General features: G+C 46.0%; 1 protein-coding gene across 2 annotated transcripts in view; it reads right to left on the reverse strand.

Moving 5' to 3' along the window:
- MYH13 (myosin heavy chain 13) overlaps positions 1-13,100 on the reverse strand; it is a 51,389-nt gene extending 38,289 nt beyond the window's left edge. The window contains exons 1-10 of one of the 2 annotated variants that reach the window (XM_038536881.1): positions 12,897-13,100; positions 10,622-10,765; positions 10,381-10,537; positions 8,490-8,517; positions 8,292-8,403; positions 6,932-7,024; positions 4,964-5,027; positions 4,774-4,872; positions 4,561-4,664; positions 2,214-2,352 (exon numbers count right to left, since the gene is read on the reverse strand). In XM_038536881.1, coding sequence (XP_038392809.1) covers positions 2,214-2,352; positions 4,561-4,664; positions 4,774-4,872; positions 4,964-5,027; positions 6,932-7,024; positions 8,292-8,403; positions 8,490-8,517; positions 10,381-10,537; positions 10,622-10,765; positions 12,897-13,100 — 1,144 coding nt within the window. Of the gene's footprint in view, positions 1-1,067; positions 1,310-2,213; positions 2,353-4,560; positions 4,665-4,773; positions 4,873-4,963; positions 5,028-6,931; positions 7,025-8,291; positions 8,404-8,489; positions 8,518-10,380; positions 10,538-10,621; positions 10,766-12,896 lie in introns of those variants that run through there. The other variant, XM_038536882.1, reaches the window with a different exon arrangement.
- Positions 13,101-15,408: the final 2,308 nt, after the last annotated feature.

The raw sequence follows: 15,408 nt of genomic DNA on the forward strand, positions 1-15,408 counted from the left end.
CAGTTTGTTGGAAGTTGAGTTGACTTTGGGATGTACTTGGTTGTCTGCATTGAGCTCATCCAGAGGATAAAGAAATCTTACTTCTCTAGGGACAGCCCTTCCTTGGTTGGGACCATTATCCTAGAGATGGCTGGGGAATGAGATAATGAAAATCCAGGACTGTATTTGTCAAGTGCTTAATAAAAAGTCAAATAAGTGCCTTCCTCTTGGCTTAAACTATCCCCTTCTCTCACTTTGCACTGTAGGTGGGTGGTATTCTTCTTGTCACTTAAACTTGAAAGCTTGGGGTGATTACATCCTTCCTCCTCATGCCTGACATGCCTGTGGTCAGATAGGCACTAAATCCTGTTCACTTCACCTTCAAAATAGCTGACATCTCCATTGTTTGGAATAGTATAGCGGCAGAGAGCCTGGACTCTAGACTCAGATGGTCTGACATTCAGATTTTGGTCTTGCCTACTTATTACTCATTTTTCTCACTTGAAAACTGGGGTGGAGGGGTTGTGGCCGTACCCCACTGGTTGGGTTGTCGTGAAATGGGCCTGGTGTGTGGTGAGCATTCAGCAAATATTCACTTGGATTGGTCACCATCAGAGGACCTCAGAGACAGATTCTGGCCCCCACATTCCCATTTGCAGGATCTTTCTGCTCCTACACACTGAACACGGGGCTTCCAGGGCTGGAAGGGGTCCTGGGCCATGATACTTATCATATGATCCACCCTCGCTGAGGAGGCTGGTACACTTTCTTTTCAAGGACCCACACTCTTGGTGAACCTGACTGATCACAGATTAATTCACACGAACTTCCCCTGCTATGTGGAGAGTTCATGGTTTCTGGTGCCTACCGTGTACATTATAAACTATTTATCCCAGCACTCAAGGCCTTCTCCAACAGATACCAAGATAATCACTTTTCAATTCCCATCTCTTACAGATCTACAGCACACATCCTCTTCTGTAGCCAAAGTGGACCACTCTGGGGTTCAGTCTCATCACATTCCTTCCCCTGCCCCCTTCATCATCTTATTTCCTCTGCCCAGACTGCCTTCTCTCCTCCCTCTTCACCTTTCAGAATCCTATCCATCCTTCAAAGTTCAAGCCAGTACCCTCTTCCTCCAGGAAAACTTCCCTGATTATCCCAATCAGAAGTGCTTCTTGCTCTGAACACTGAGTTTCTCTGTTGCCGCTTGTCTGGCACACTGCCACAGGCCTGATTCCCACATGGCCCCAAGGATTGATACCCCCTGGTACATTCCCTGCATAATCCCCTCCACTTGCAGAGCAGAGTGGGGGTGTGGGGGCTGGGAGAGTGGGGGGTGGAGTTGAACCAGTGAATGTTGATGGGCTATTATTCCTATGATGATGTCACTAACAATTGACTTGGAATTAATAAAAAGAGGTCATCCTGGGCAACCTTAGCCTAATTAGGTGAGCCATTGTGGGCAGTGATAGAGTCACGTGTATTTTCCTGGCCTTTCTTTCAAGGCTATTGTTCCTGCCTATCATCTGGGGCTCAAGACACACTGTTTCACACATCATGGGGGATGTTAAAATAGGTAGAACTATTGGAGATGAACCAGCTTTTTACTTACAGAGCTTATAAGACATAGTGTGAGAAATGAGGCCTAATGAGCAGGGCATATGGTGGGTTGGTCCTACTGCTGGTAGCCCCTCCTACTTTCCTCTGCTCTGTTTCCAGGACCAGGCTGAGGGGGTGGGGAGATCACCCCGGTGAGAGTCCTGAGGTGTGGAGGAGGGGAGACTGGTACACCAGTCCTTGGTTCAGGGTCAAGTTCAACAGATGTCAGAGTGGAATTGAAGGCAACAGGAGGAGGAAACCTCCTCACCTGGCGCAGGTGCTTAGGGCAGCATTCTGAGTTTTAAGGATGTACAGAGAGAAATTGAAGTCCACAGAACAGGTAAATGTCTACCCTTAAGATAACAGGTAAACCGTGATGGTGAGAGGTAGTGGTGTGAACAGTGATTATTCATTCATGAGAATGATGTCTTTTGTTTTTCAAGGGTCCACCACTCTACGATTCTTGGACTTCTCCAGCTCAAGTACAATCAATGAGCTTTGGACACCCCACATTCAGTTTGTGCGACTTTCGAAGAGCAGCTCTGGGGATGAACCCAGAGCATATCTCATGCTTATCCATAGATAAGCACAGGTGCTGAGTCAGATGCCAGTTCCTGCATTGATGTGATTACCTTCGGTGCCATCTGGCTCGGCCTGCTCCTCCCGCTGCTTCTGCTTGAACTTCATATTCCCGTAGTGCATGACGGCCCCTGTGAGCTTGTAGATCCCGACTTTCTCCTCTGAACTGAAGCCCAGGATATCAATGGCATTCTGGGAATTAGAGAAAGGACAGTTGTCACAGGGACTCAGTTGCCCCTGGTCAAGACCTCACCCTTTCTGTACAGCCTGTGAGATAGCATTTGCCCAAAGAAGTGGATGACAGGGCGATATGTTAAGTTAGGGGTTAGAAACCATTTCTTTAACATGTTTGTGTGGAAAGGTGGAGATTATGGGAAGAAAAAGTGATGACTGCTTTCTTCCATCCAATAAGCACTGATTTGAATCCTTTTCTGCTGTACATATGTTTGGGGCTATTTTCTGGATGAGGCCACTGGGAACCATCATGTGACACCACAAGAAGGAAGTCTCATGAAGAGTGTCTGAGAAATAGTGCCCAATAGCTTGAGAGTGTGACATTGTAACCCAGAAATTCTGGTGTTGTTCAGAATTGAGACAATATGGTCTCCTGGCTATTAGAACTGGAAGGGGTGGTCATCGAAGAGAATGCCATCAGTTTTCAAACAAGAAAGGGGCAAATTTTTGCAGAGCTCTCCCTGTGCTAGGCCCGGGGTTAGGCACCCATCTATATGTCATCTCACCAAGTTGCTATGAGAACCTCATGGGTGTGTGGATCTTTCCAAAGTTCCAGGTGAGACCTGAGGCTCTAACAGGGTAAGTGACCTACAGGTAGCATGTGTTAAAATGGGCTGGAGCAAGCGTTGGGTCATTTCAGAGCCTACAGCATTTGCTGATTTGGTTTTATAGCCATTTGCTCATGTCCTACCACAAAGAGTTAAGCAAAAAATCCTTCCCTTGGATAGATGTATTGATTATGCAGCAGGGCTTGCGGCCTGAGCCTAAGCAATGCCCCCCTGGTGAAGATGGCATGTCTGGATGGGTCTGGTGAGCTGGTAGGTCAGTGAGCGGGTAAGTCCATGTCAGCAGGATGATATGGAACAATGAGGCACTCTTGGGGTGGCGCCCCCTTTGGGAGAGGGAGAGTCTAGGCCAGGAGCCCACCTGGGGGAGGAGAGGTCCTGAGCCACGATGGCCTCCTTGACTCCAAATCCTACCCCAGCAAATGCATCTCTATGTCGTAGGAAGGGATTAAAAGAGAAAACCTTTCACTTAACATCAAAAGGAACCAGGTGAAAGGGTTACTGTCTGTGGACCCTCTTGGGGAATGCAGACCCTCAGAGAGACCAATCCCCCTCTGCTGGGTCATAGACCATTACCCAGGAGAAGCTTGGAGAAAGATTAATTGCTTAGAGATGGTGTCTGTTGGTTTAAAAATACAGGTTTGGGGTTGGACAGATCTGGCTTCAAGTGTTCCGTCATTTGCAAATTGTGTGTGTTTTTCTAAGACTCAGCTTTCACTTTTGTAAAATGAGGCAATAGTCATACCTATTGGTTTGAGGTTTTTGGAGGGATTTAAATGAGATAAAGCAGGGAGAACCACTCAACTCAGTTCCTAGCACATATATATGCTCAATGCACTTATTATTATTATTATTATTATTATTATTATTATTATTACTATTCTAGTTTTTAACCTTGGAAATACTTCCCAAAGCTAATGGCTGGAGGCCTGACAGGTGCACTAAAGACGTGGGAGCCGAATGTGAGTCTGAGGAGGCAGGTAGCACGAGGTGTGGAGCATCTGCTACACAGTGGGTTGTTTTTCCTGCTTGATACTTTACTGTATTTTTAAAATTTTCTTCAAGAACCGTGTAGATGGGGGATCCCTGGGTGGCTCAGCAGTTTAGCACCTGCCTTCGGCCCAGGATGTGATCCTGGAGTCCCGGGATCGAGTCCCACATCTGGCTCCCTGCATGGAACCTGCTTCTCCCTCAGCCTGTGTCTCTGCCTCTCTTTCTCTCTGTGTCACTCATGAATAAATAAAATCTTTTTTAAAAAAAGAGGAACCATGCAGATGGTTTTATGGCCTGAGAAGTTCCAACGAAACCTTCAAAAACCTTATAAATGCAAAACTCGACTCTACCATGCTAGAGAATGGAAGAGGAGGCCTGTTTTGGAGAACTTTCTGTATCCCCCCCTGGCATCTCCTGAGGTGGAGCTGAGTGGGGAGGGGAGCAATCTGGGCTAATTGTCTCGACATCTTGAGATCTCTGAGATCTAGGGTCTGCTCACTGAGAATCCCTGGGTCCCAGTTTCTGATTAGATTGCTAGGATGCCTCTCAGTTCACAAACTTGGTAATTCTGTGCTGGAATTAAGAAGGAAGGAAAGAAAATGCTTACGTCAGTTGCCAGCAGTTCTTCACTGTCATTAATGCTGGCCACAGTGACCTCTCCCTGGCTCACGAAGGGGAAGTCAAAGGGATTGGTTGAAATGAGGAGCAAGTCTGTGAAACACGAAGGTCCCGTTAGCATCTCACACATGCATGATGCACTCTGGGTGTTTTCCCAAGGTGCCTGGTTTAGAGGATGAGACCAATACCCCCAAGAACTTACCGATTAGTTCTGGCTTCTTGTTTGACAAGATTTGGTAAAAAATGTGATAGCTTCTCTCACTGGATAACTGAAATGTCACTCTGGATTTTTCTAAGAGATCTAAGGTAATAAGAAAGAATGTGGTTTCAGGTGTCTGGGAGGTGGCTGTGTCGCCAAGTACCATGGTGCCCGATATGGTGCCAGGACTCACAGGTTTCAATGTCCGCTGATGCCAACTTTCCTGTGGCTCCGAAATGAATCCGAATGAACTTCCCCTGTCCAATGGCAGGTTGACAAACATCACAGTTATTTTATTTATTTGGTATTGTGGTTGGCTTTTGCCAGCTGCTACCAGCCACGAGTGGGAAAGGTAGGGTCGGGGAAGAAGTGATGCCAGAAGTGGAGGACTTCCCTCCTCTGTCTGCCTGGCACCCAGAGTCCCCAAGCTGGGTTAGCCAGACTCAGATAGCTCTACCCAAAGCATCTGGCTCTGTTCATCCAGTTTTGGAGATACCTGTGGGCTTCCTCTCCAACTTCTGCTTGGGGCCACCTCACTCTTGACTGTCCCTTTGGTTTTTATCCTGCTCTCTGATACCTGGATTCCCAAATGCTTCATGATACCTTTGATAGGCCTGCTTGGGCCATTTTGCCTGTCTGTCTTCCTTCCTTTCTCTCTCTCTCTCTCTCTCTCTCTCTTTGCCTCTGGGTATTCCTTGTGAGATTTCTTGCTTTGGTTTTTCTTACCACTTACTACAGGCAAACCTAGTTCCTAGGTTTGGGCCAGGCTCTCTGGCTACCAAAATATGCATTCAGAGTCTGAGTTCCTCCATTTTGAGGGGGGGCAAGAGGTGAAATTTTATGAGTGGCCGAGCTCTACCACACTGTGAGAAAATCTGAAGGCAAAAATGTTGCCTTCTCTTTCTCACCCATAGAAGCTGGAATGTAGTCCGTACTCCACCATCACATTCTCAATATTTCCTGAATGAAGCTCAGGGAGAGTCAGTGAAGGGTCAGTGGAGGCATGAGTGAACTGTAAGGCTTGGTCTTCAGTATTGTTAGCTTCTCAGTGGAAGATGATGCAAGTTTTAGCTTGCAAATGTTTGTTTGCTGGGTGGAAGGTAGACAAAATAACACAGTGGGTTTTTCGTGACTTCTGGTTCAGGGCCAAGAGGAGAGGCCCATGTACTAAATAATGAGAGTGGCAAGGGGTAGGTATGTAAAGCATTTTCTTCCACTTTAAGCTGGTGCCAGGTTAGTGCAATAATGAACTTGGTGCAAGTATGTATGCATATCTCTGCTGCATAAAACGCACCCAGATCCTCTACAAGCAAGAGTTTTTAGTTGTACCCTAGGAAGAGAGATGTGCATATGGGCAATGCACAGAGGACCAAGGGAAAGAAAGACAGGTCAGGGCTCACAGCCTGATATCTGTATGTACTTTCACATCAGGGACCATTTTATCCTTGAGAAGCAATAATAAAACACAAGCTTGAGATTATCAAGCTCCCTATATGTGTGAAGGCCTGACATGCTTCTGCAACTATAGGCATAAGTAAGGGCTTCACCTCATGGTAGTTGTTCACTTCATGGTACAGTGAGATTAAGTAGAGGGCTGGATATTTGTTTATTTGCCCTTGGTGGGGCGGGGGGGGGAGGTAAATGCCTCTTTGGATGGGCCAATCTTAAGAAATGTTGAAGGATAGAACATATCCTTCAGTATCTTCAACATCAACGTATTCCCAAGTTTTGGGCTCTCCTGCTTTCACCAGGTTTCTCCTTCTCCCAATGCCTTTTGACCTGGAGGAGTTCAAACCTATTCACTTAATTCACACTACGGTTTCCGTGGTTAACGAGGCAATGGAGAGTGCTCAATGGACTTCAGCATTTTAAATGCTTCCACCTAGAGAGACCAAGTGACTTCAGGATGCTCAGAGCTAATGCTGCCTTGTTAGAAACAAGCAGGTAAATCCTCCCTCTGTTGACAACAAGCCAACACACTCTTCAGTATATCAGATTATCCCAGCAGAGCTCAATTAATCTAAATCACTTAGGGGTAAAATAAGGCTGGCTCTATTCTAGTTTATGTGGGATTTTAAAAAAATATGTATCTATCTCCAGCATTTGAAGAGAGGGTTTGGTTCTTGGGGAGGCAGGTGGTTAAAATTGGACTGGGTCTTACAAATCTCGAGGAGTTGTCATTCCTCACGGTCTTGGCATTTCCAAAGGCCTCCAGTAGGGGGTTGGCCTGGATGATTTGATCTTCCAGGGTCCCCTAAAAATAAACAAGAAAAAGCAAAGGGAAGACGTTAGAGTATCCTCTGAAGGAGCCCATGGTGACTTGAAAGTGTGGATGCTCTGGTCAGGGTCCAGGGAGAGATGTTGACCAGCTCAGCCTGGAGGCCAATGCAGATGGGTGAAGGAACCCATGGGCCCTGCCCCCACCACCCGAGGAGGCTTCAAATCCCATCCTGCAGAGGGTCTCCTTAGTACAGCATCAGTGACTCTGGCCATAGCAGATTCCAGGCTTCCTCTTGATTTTTCAGACTGCCTTTCTTCTCTGATAACACTCCATTATAACTCATGGATTTTTTAGAATACATACCTCTGTTACTGCATGCATCATGACCCATCTATTAGACATTTAGGTTCAGAGGTATAAATAGAATTAATAGTATAAATAGAATAGAAATAATAGTTTAAATATAATAGAAAGTCACTGAAAAGATCATACAGTAGAAATAGCAGTTCTCAAAAAAATATTTTTAAGTCACAAAATATATTTCATGAGAATTTTTGCTCAGAAATCTGCTTATTGGGGCACCTGGGTGGCTCAGTCAGTTAGGTGTCTGCTTTTGACTCAGCTCATGATCCCAGGGTCCTGAGATGGAGCCCGGTGTCAGGCTCCCTGCTCAGCAGGGAGCCTACTTTTCCCTCTGCCTCTGCCCACCCCCACCTCATGCTTGCACTCCTTTTCTAGTGCTCTCTCTCTCAAATCAATAATAAAATCTTTTAAAAAGTCTGCTTATAGAATGCAGAATTTTTACTCTCACTCCCCATGACTGTTTATCCTTTTGCCTCCAGAGCGGTTTTCAAACTACTGCCCACCCCATGTTCTCCAAGTGTGATCCCTAGACCCATTGCATGAACAGTGGGATCATGATAGAAATGTGAAGTAGCAGGACTGTGAATGTGAATTAGGAATTTCAATTCGAAATTCTGGGCCTGGGGCCTAGCAATTGGTTGTTAACAAGCCCTTCTGGTGATTTTGATGTACGCTCCCATCTGAGAGCCTAAAGCTTCCCTTCTCTGGAGGAGCATGGGATGTTGCTCAGGGTTGCTGGGCTGTTACTGATAGAGCCAGTGCTCCTGCCTGGGGCCACCAGGTGGAACCACCTCCTGCCTAGCCCCACAAGCACCCCTGGAACAAGACTTTGTGCCATGCATCTTGCTGAGCACTGAGCTAGGCATACCCTTGGTGCTCACCCCGTCTTTAAGCTGTCCTTATTCCAGCATATCTCCAGATGCAGGGAGCTGCTCACCTGCATCTTGCCTGGCTGCTGCTCCTTCTTCTTCTCCCCAGTGACTGCAATTGTCGCAAAGTACTGGATGACACGCTTGGTGTTCACAGTCTTCCCTGCACCAGATTCTCCACTGTCGATGAAAAGCACGTAAGATAAAGGAGTGGAAGGGACAACTCTGGCTTCCAAGTCATCATGCTGTGAACACAGGTTACTCACGTGATGAGGATGGACTGATTGTCTCGATCTAGAAATGCAGAGGGAAGAAAACAAAATAAAGAAACAGCAAATGCATGGGATATAAAAATAGGGCAATAGTGGGGGTGGTTGGAGTACATGGCTTTGCTGTGAACTAGCTTGGTAAAGACTTGGATGTGTCTAATCTTCCTGGAGACAATTTGTGTAGATTTCCCAAATGTGGGATGTGTAACAGACCACGCATGGCAAGTGAACAGTGAATCCCATGGAGGGAATGTGATTCTTATTCATAGATCTATAACTGCTTGCCAGCAATTTCTCATCTCCTTTTCTAAGAAAGAGAGCAAGTCTCAGACTCAAGGCTCGTGGGAAGGCGCAGCTCCTAATTAGAATCTATGTGCACTGATTGGCTGTCATTAGGTTTTTCTTTTACCTTTACTCCATGTTTGTGGAAAGTGATCATGGGTTTCCACTTACAATCGTTTATGAGTTGAGTTGTATCCCTCCCCCTCCCTCCGAAATTCACCTGTCCAGGTGTTTATGCCCATGACCTCAGAATATGACCTTATTCTGGTCATGGGCAGATGACCAGACCAGATGACTGGTTCATTGTAGATGTTATTAGTGAAGATGAAGTCATATGGGAGTGGGAGGGAGATGCCCTAATCTAATACGATTGGGACCTTTATCAAAAGGAGAGATTTGGAAACAGATGCTCATAAATGAGAATACCATGTAAGCAAGGTGGTGCTTCTACAAAGGAACCCCAAGGATGGCCAGCAAACCACTAGAAACAGAGAGAGAGAGAGGCAGGGAACAGATTCTGCCTCTTAGCCCTTATGAGGAGAGGACCCTGCTGACACCTCAACCTTGGACTTTCCACCTCCAGACTTTGAGACAATAATTTCTGCTGTGTAAGCCACTCATTTTGTGGTTCCTTGTTGTGGCAGCCCTAGGAAATTCATACAAATAGTGTTACCAATCTTCCTTTTAAAATTGATGCAACTTCAGCCAATTTGAAGAAAAATATTAAGTGTGTAGGAATGGCTAGGATTGAGTGTGAGAGAGGAAGGGCTGAGGTTTGGGCAACCCAAGGTTTAGTAGATGAGCCTAATTGTCTTCAGATCTCAGAGCCTTGCTTCTGCTTCTTAAGTCTGCACCAAACCAAGTCAGGTGAAAGTGGGAAAGACGAGAGTGACATGAAACATGGTGGCATGACCCGTGTTACCACATCTCTATTTCCTATGCCATTCTCGAAATTTAGGGAAGAGAAAGAGGAGCCCAAGTCTAGGGAAGAAGACAGTGCAGGGACATTGCTATGCCCAGTTCTCTAACTTTGCATCCTCCAGGTTACTAATCTGGTCTTCTCCTTCTAAGCATGCTCATGTTAGGGGGATTCTTTGGAGGTAGCGGCAGGATATCTTCCTGTATTCCGTGTTCCCCCAAATAAGCATTTATGCAGCATGGCTTCAGCCATGAGCACTGACCTATGCACCATGGCTGCTAATAGGAGATATGCACCTCTGGCTTTTCATCATGGAATCATCAGACTCTCCTAAGGTCACCTCGACCATAACTGCATTCAGATAATCAAGGTCTCCAAAGGGCTTGAATAATTAGCTAAGATCCAGTCTAGCTAAAAGACTTGAATAATTAACTAAAAACTATTTTAAAAGATAGGGATTGGGGCAGCCCTGGTGGCCCAGTGGTTTAGCGCCACCTTTAGCCCAGGGTGTGATCCTGCAGACCTGGTATCGAGTCCCATGTCTGGCTCCCAGCGTGGAGCCTGCTTCTCCCTCTGCCTATGTCTCTGCCTCTCTCCCTCTCTCTCTCTTTCTGTGTCTGTCATGAATAAATAAATAAAATCTTCAAAAAAAATAAATAAAAGATAGGGATTGAAGAAATCACTCACCGGTCAGCATGAACTGATAGGCATTGTCAGAGATCGAGAAGATGTGGGGCGGGGCCTCCTGGCGCTTCTTGCCTCGGTAGGCCGTCACCACCTCGGGGTTGTACACTGGCAGCCACTTGTAGGGGTTGACGGTGACACAGAAGAGGCCCGAGTAGGTCTGAGAAAACCAGAAAGTGCAACATGTGGATCTTGTCTTTACTCAGAGAAAGAGAGAGATGGAATAAGGCTGAAAGGTGCTCACATAGATCATCCAGGCTGCATAGCGCTCTTTGAGGTTGTACAACACAGCAGGCTCGTGCAGGTGTGTCATCATGGCCATGTCCTCAATCTTATCAAATTTGGGAGGGTTCATGGGGAAGACTTGGTCACTGTTCAAAGTGAGGGTCTGGGGATCGAAAGGAAAAGCATATGATAGATAGGAGAGCCAATAATCTGAACTCTGCTTTGCTTGGTGTGGTGGAAGTAGTGAAAGACTGTGATGTAATCACCCTATTACCATGAATAGCTTCATGGATCATTTTCATTCCCAGAGATGATCCACACATAACATCTATTGGTTAACCCAATTCTGGCCAAACTGCGTAACCAGTGCTGGTCTGATACCGCCCAGTCAGTGTGCCACCTGTGTGCCAAGAATGAGTTACAGATGTGCACAGCAACAGAGCCTTTCAGCCCTCAGGATCCAGGTAGGACTCAGAATGGCCAAGGCCAGGGAAGCTTGCCTCTGTTTACCCCATTTGCTTTGGGTGTTTCAGTGAGACAAAGGTTGGAAGGTTGGAAAGGAATACTCCAATGTATTCTGTGCATTTCCACCTCATCACCTCTGCTCCTTTGTCTGGAATATCTTTATTGACATTATGTTCAGAAACCCTCATAGTTCAGCTCAAGGGACACCTCTTCCATGCCATATTTCCTGTCTCTTCATCTTTTCAAGACTTTCATAATTCCTTGTAACAGAATTACTATTATAACGGCTCTGCTATAATAGTTACAACATTTGAACTTGGAGCATGGTCCATGGCTGAACAGTATTTCTGAGATTACTACTTAATTTCGTTTCTCTGGGTTTGCCCCTTCTCAACTTCCCCATTCAAGTATACAGCTGACTCTGCACACCATTAATTCAGGAGAGGTAGAAAATAGGGCAGAAAAGAGAAAAAGCCTATAAGGCTTTCTGGATTCGGGGCGCCTGGGTGGCTCAGCGCCTGAACGTCTGCCTTCAGCTCAGGGCATGATCCCAGGGTCCTGGGATCGAGTCCCACATCAGGCTCCCTGCAGGGACCCTGCTTCTCCCTCTGCCTGTGTCTCTGCCTCTCTCTGTGTCTCTCATGAATAAATAATATTTTTTAAAAAAAGGCTTTCTGGATTCTATTTTCCCAAAGCCTAAGTCCTTAGAAAAGCTTTGAGGGTTTTAGTGAAAAGACAAAAGGTAGGGGATTTGTTGGTACATGCCAAATCTCTCTCTGTCTTTTTAAAGATTTTATTTATTTATTTATTTATGAAAGACACAGAGAAGGCAGAGACACAGGCAGAGGGAGAAGCAGGTTCCCTACAGGGAAGCTGATGCAGGACTCTGTTCCAGGACCCTGGAATCACGACCTGAGCCTAAGGCAGATGCTCAACCACTGAGCCACCCAGGTGCCCCACATGCCAAGTTTCTTGGGGAAAGGAGACTCCTTTGTCCCACTGCCCTACCTAGAGAGACACCCAAAGTAGCACAAGGGGAGATGGAAAGATCTGTTCATTCTGAAGCTTCAAGGATTTGTTTCTTAGCAGATCATTCAGAGAGGAGACGAGACCCTCAGTGTGGTACTGTGTAAGGTCCAGAAAATGAGGTACACCCATAGGAGGAGACCCCAAGAATGACTGAAGAAAAATTATTTCCCTCCCAGTGAAAAGAGGCTGAAATCAGATGTTAAGTGCAACAAACAAACAAGAAATAAAATAAAGATGTGTCTCATATGCCTAAGTTTGTAAACTGAGAGTCACACCTGCCAGGCACATCTTGATTCCTACAGTAGATGGTCAACTTTGGGAAGGCAGGTGCCGAGATTTGCTTCAATTTGCAAAGTGATGGATGCTAGACGTGATGGGTGTCCAGTCAATATTTAATTGAATGATGCATTGTAATTTTGTACATTAAGCTAGGCATCATCTCCAGTGCTTCCTCTGGAAATCACTCTGCAGCCTAGGGAAGGATATTTGCCCAGACTACCCAGCAGTGATCAGCTCCAATCTCTCCCTTAAATGGTCCAACATCTGCCACCCTCACCTTCCCCTTTCTCCAAAGCAAACATCATAACAACTCTCAAAGCCCAAGTCCTGGAAAAGTGAAAGAAATGGGAATAAAGGTGTTTGCAATAGGAGCATCACCTGTCACTTCACTATGGAATAGATTATTGTAAGTCATGTTCTATCATCAGATTCCTATGGACCAGTATGTGATTTCTAATATCCTACTGGAAAGGCTAGTGAGGATGCCCAAATGACCCAGGACATCTGAAATCAACACTTACCCGATCATCTAGGGTCTTGACTGTGACTTTGTCATTTTCCCTGCTCTGGATCATACCTTTCACGTACATTTCCTTATCATCCATTGCAAAGCAGGCTTTCTTAGAATCAAATGGGCGGTTTTGTGCTTCGATTCTCTCCTTCTCTGGCTTCCGCAGGTAGGGAGCTGCTTCTCCAAAAATGGCCATCTCTGCATCAGAGCTCATGACTGCAGGGGGTGCTGGAAAGACCAGGGAGATGGCTGAGTCTGGAGCTCGCATGACGCCTGAATGGGAAGGGTCCCACCTTGTTATTTCCATGCAGACCGATCAAAAGCTCCTGGGATTTATTTAGCTCCCGAGGAATCCAGAACCAGGTGTAGGGGCTTAGATCAGGCAAGTGGAAGTGAGCTGAAAGTGAGACTGTACTCTAAGAAAAACATTCGAAGGGTTGCTTTCACCCCTGAGTGGAAGGAAGTGTGAGCCAACTAGATTGAGCCCAATGAAGGGGAGACTTGGGAAGCACTTCCTTAATTACACATCACGTTTGAACCCTGTGATCTCAGCGTCATCCCCAAATCTTTTTTTTTTAAGATTTTATTTATTTATTCATAAGAGACATACAGAGACAGGCAAGACATACGCAGAGGGAGAAGCAGGCTCCCTGTGGGGAGCCCTATGTGAGACTCGATCCCGGGACCCTGGGATCACACCCTGAGCTAAAGGCAGATGCTAAACCACTGAGCCACCCAGGTGTCACAACATCCCCAAATCTTAAGGGCATCTGAAAAGAGTTATTGGAATGTCAATAATTCCTAGTAGAAATTTCAAGGGGTCCAATGAATAGCAATGACTTGAATGTAAAGTCTTGCCATGCTTGCTTAGCACATTATAGGTAGTGAGCCGATGGGAGGCATGATGGCCAAATGCAGTGTTCCAAACATTAACATACACCAGAGTTACCTGGAGGGCTTGTTAAAACACAAACAGCTGGGCCCCAACCCTAGAGTTTTGATTCTGTGGGTATGGAACGGGGCCTGAGAATTTGCACTCCTAGCAAGCTCCCAGGTGATGCTGATGCTGTTGATCCAGGGACCATGTCTGAGAACGGCTGGCCTGCGCCCTCCTCCAAGTGTGGCCCTTGAATCTGTTATATCGTCCTACGCAGGAGTGTGTTAGAAACAGAATCTCTGACCAATCCCAGATTACAGAATCAGAAGCTTCGTTTTAACGAGATCTCCAGGGGATTACATAGCAGACGTGAGAAGAAGAATCAGGTCTAGTGCAGTGATCTCCGAACCTCACTTGCGTGTAGCAGTGACAAGCAGTGTTTAATTAGGTTAATACCCACCTTAAAACTCACTGGCTGGTGTGCGTATGCGTGTATGTGTGTGTATAAGTGCCTTCCTGTTTCTGCCTCTCTCTCCCACTCTCTCTTTCCCATCCCTCCTATCAGTCTCTTCCCAAACCATTCCCCCTTCTTTGTCCTTTATTTGTTTTTCCCCACTTAGAAGCCAGAAAATCTGGCTTTAGATTCCTAGCACTGCATTTGGTCAAACCACTTAGCTTCTCTGGGTCCCTGTCCATTTGATTTGATTTTTTAAAGAAACCATTTGGTGTTTTTTTTTTAAATATTTTATTTATTTATTCATAGAGACACACACACAGAGAGAGAGAGAGAGAGAGAAGCAGACGGAGAAGCAGGCACCATGCAGAGAGCCTGACGTGGGACTCATTCAGGGTCTACAGGAACACGCCCTGGGCCAAAGGCGGGCAACGCTAAACCGCTGCGCCACCGGGGCTGCCCTGTCCATTTGATTTTTTTTTTTTTTTATTTTTTATTTTTTTTTTATTGGTGTTCAATTTACTAACATACAGAATAACACCCAGTGCCCGTCACCCATTCACTCCCACCCCCCGCCCTCCTCCCCTTCTACCACCCCTAGTTCGTTTCCCAGAGTTAGCAGTCTTTACGTTCTGTCTCCCTTTCTGATATTTCCCACACATTTCTTCTCCCTTCCCTTATTTTCCCTTTCACTATTATTTATATAAATCAAAACCACAGTGAGATACCACCTCACACCAGTGAGAATGGGGAAAATTAACAAGGCAGGAAACAACAAATGTTGGAGAGGATGCGGAGAAAAGGGAACCCTCTTACACTGTTGGTGGGAATGTGAACTGGTGCAGCCACTCTGGAAAACTGTGTGGAGGTTCCTCAAACAGTTAAAAATATACCTGCCCTACGACCCAGCAATTGCACTGTTGGGGATTTACCCCAAAGATACAAATGCAATGAAACGCCGGGACACCTGCACCCCGATGTTTCTAGCAGCAATGGCCACTATAGCCAAACTGTGGAAGGAGCCTCGGTGTCCAACGAAAGATGAATGGATAAAGAAGATGTGGTTTATGTATACAATGGAATATTACTCAGCTATTAGAAGTGACAAATACCCACCATTTGCTTCAACGTGGATGGAACTGGAGGGTATTATGCTGAGTGAAGTAAGTCAGTCGGAGAAGGACAAACATT

The sequence above is a fragment of the Canis lupus genome, chromosome 5 (genome assembly GCF_011100685.1).
Source record: "Canis lupus familiaris isolate Mischka breed German Shepherd chromosome 5, alternate assembly UU_Cfam_GSD_1.0, whole genome shotgun sequence".
Classification (NCBI taxonomy): domain Eukaryota; kingdom Metazoa; phylum Chordata; class Mammalia; order Carnivora; family Canidae; genus Canis; species Canis lupus.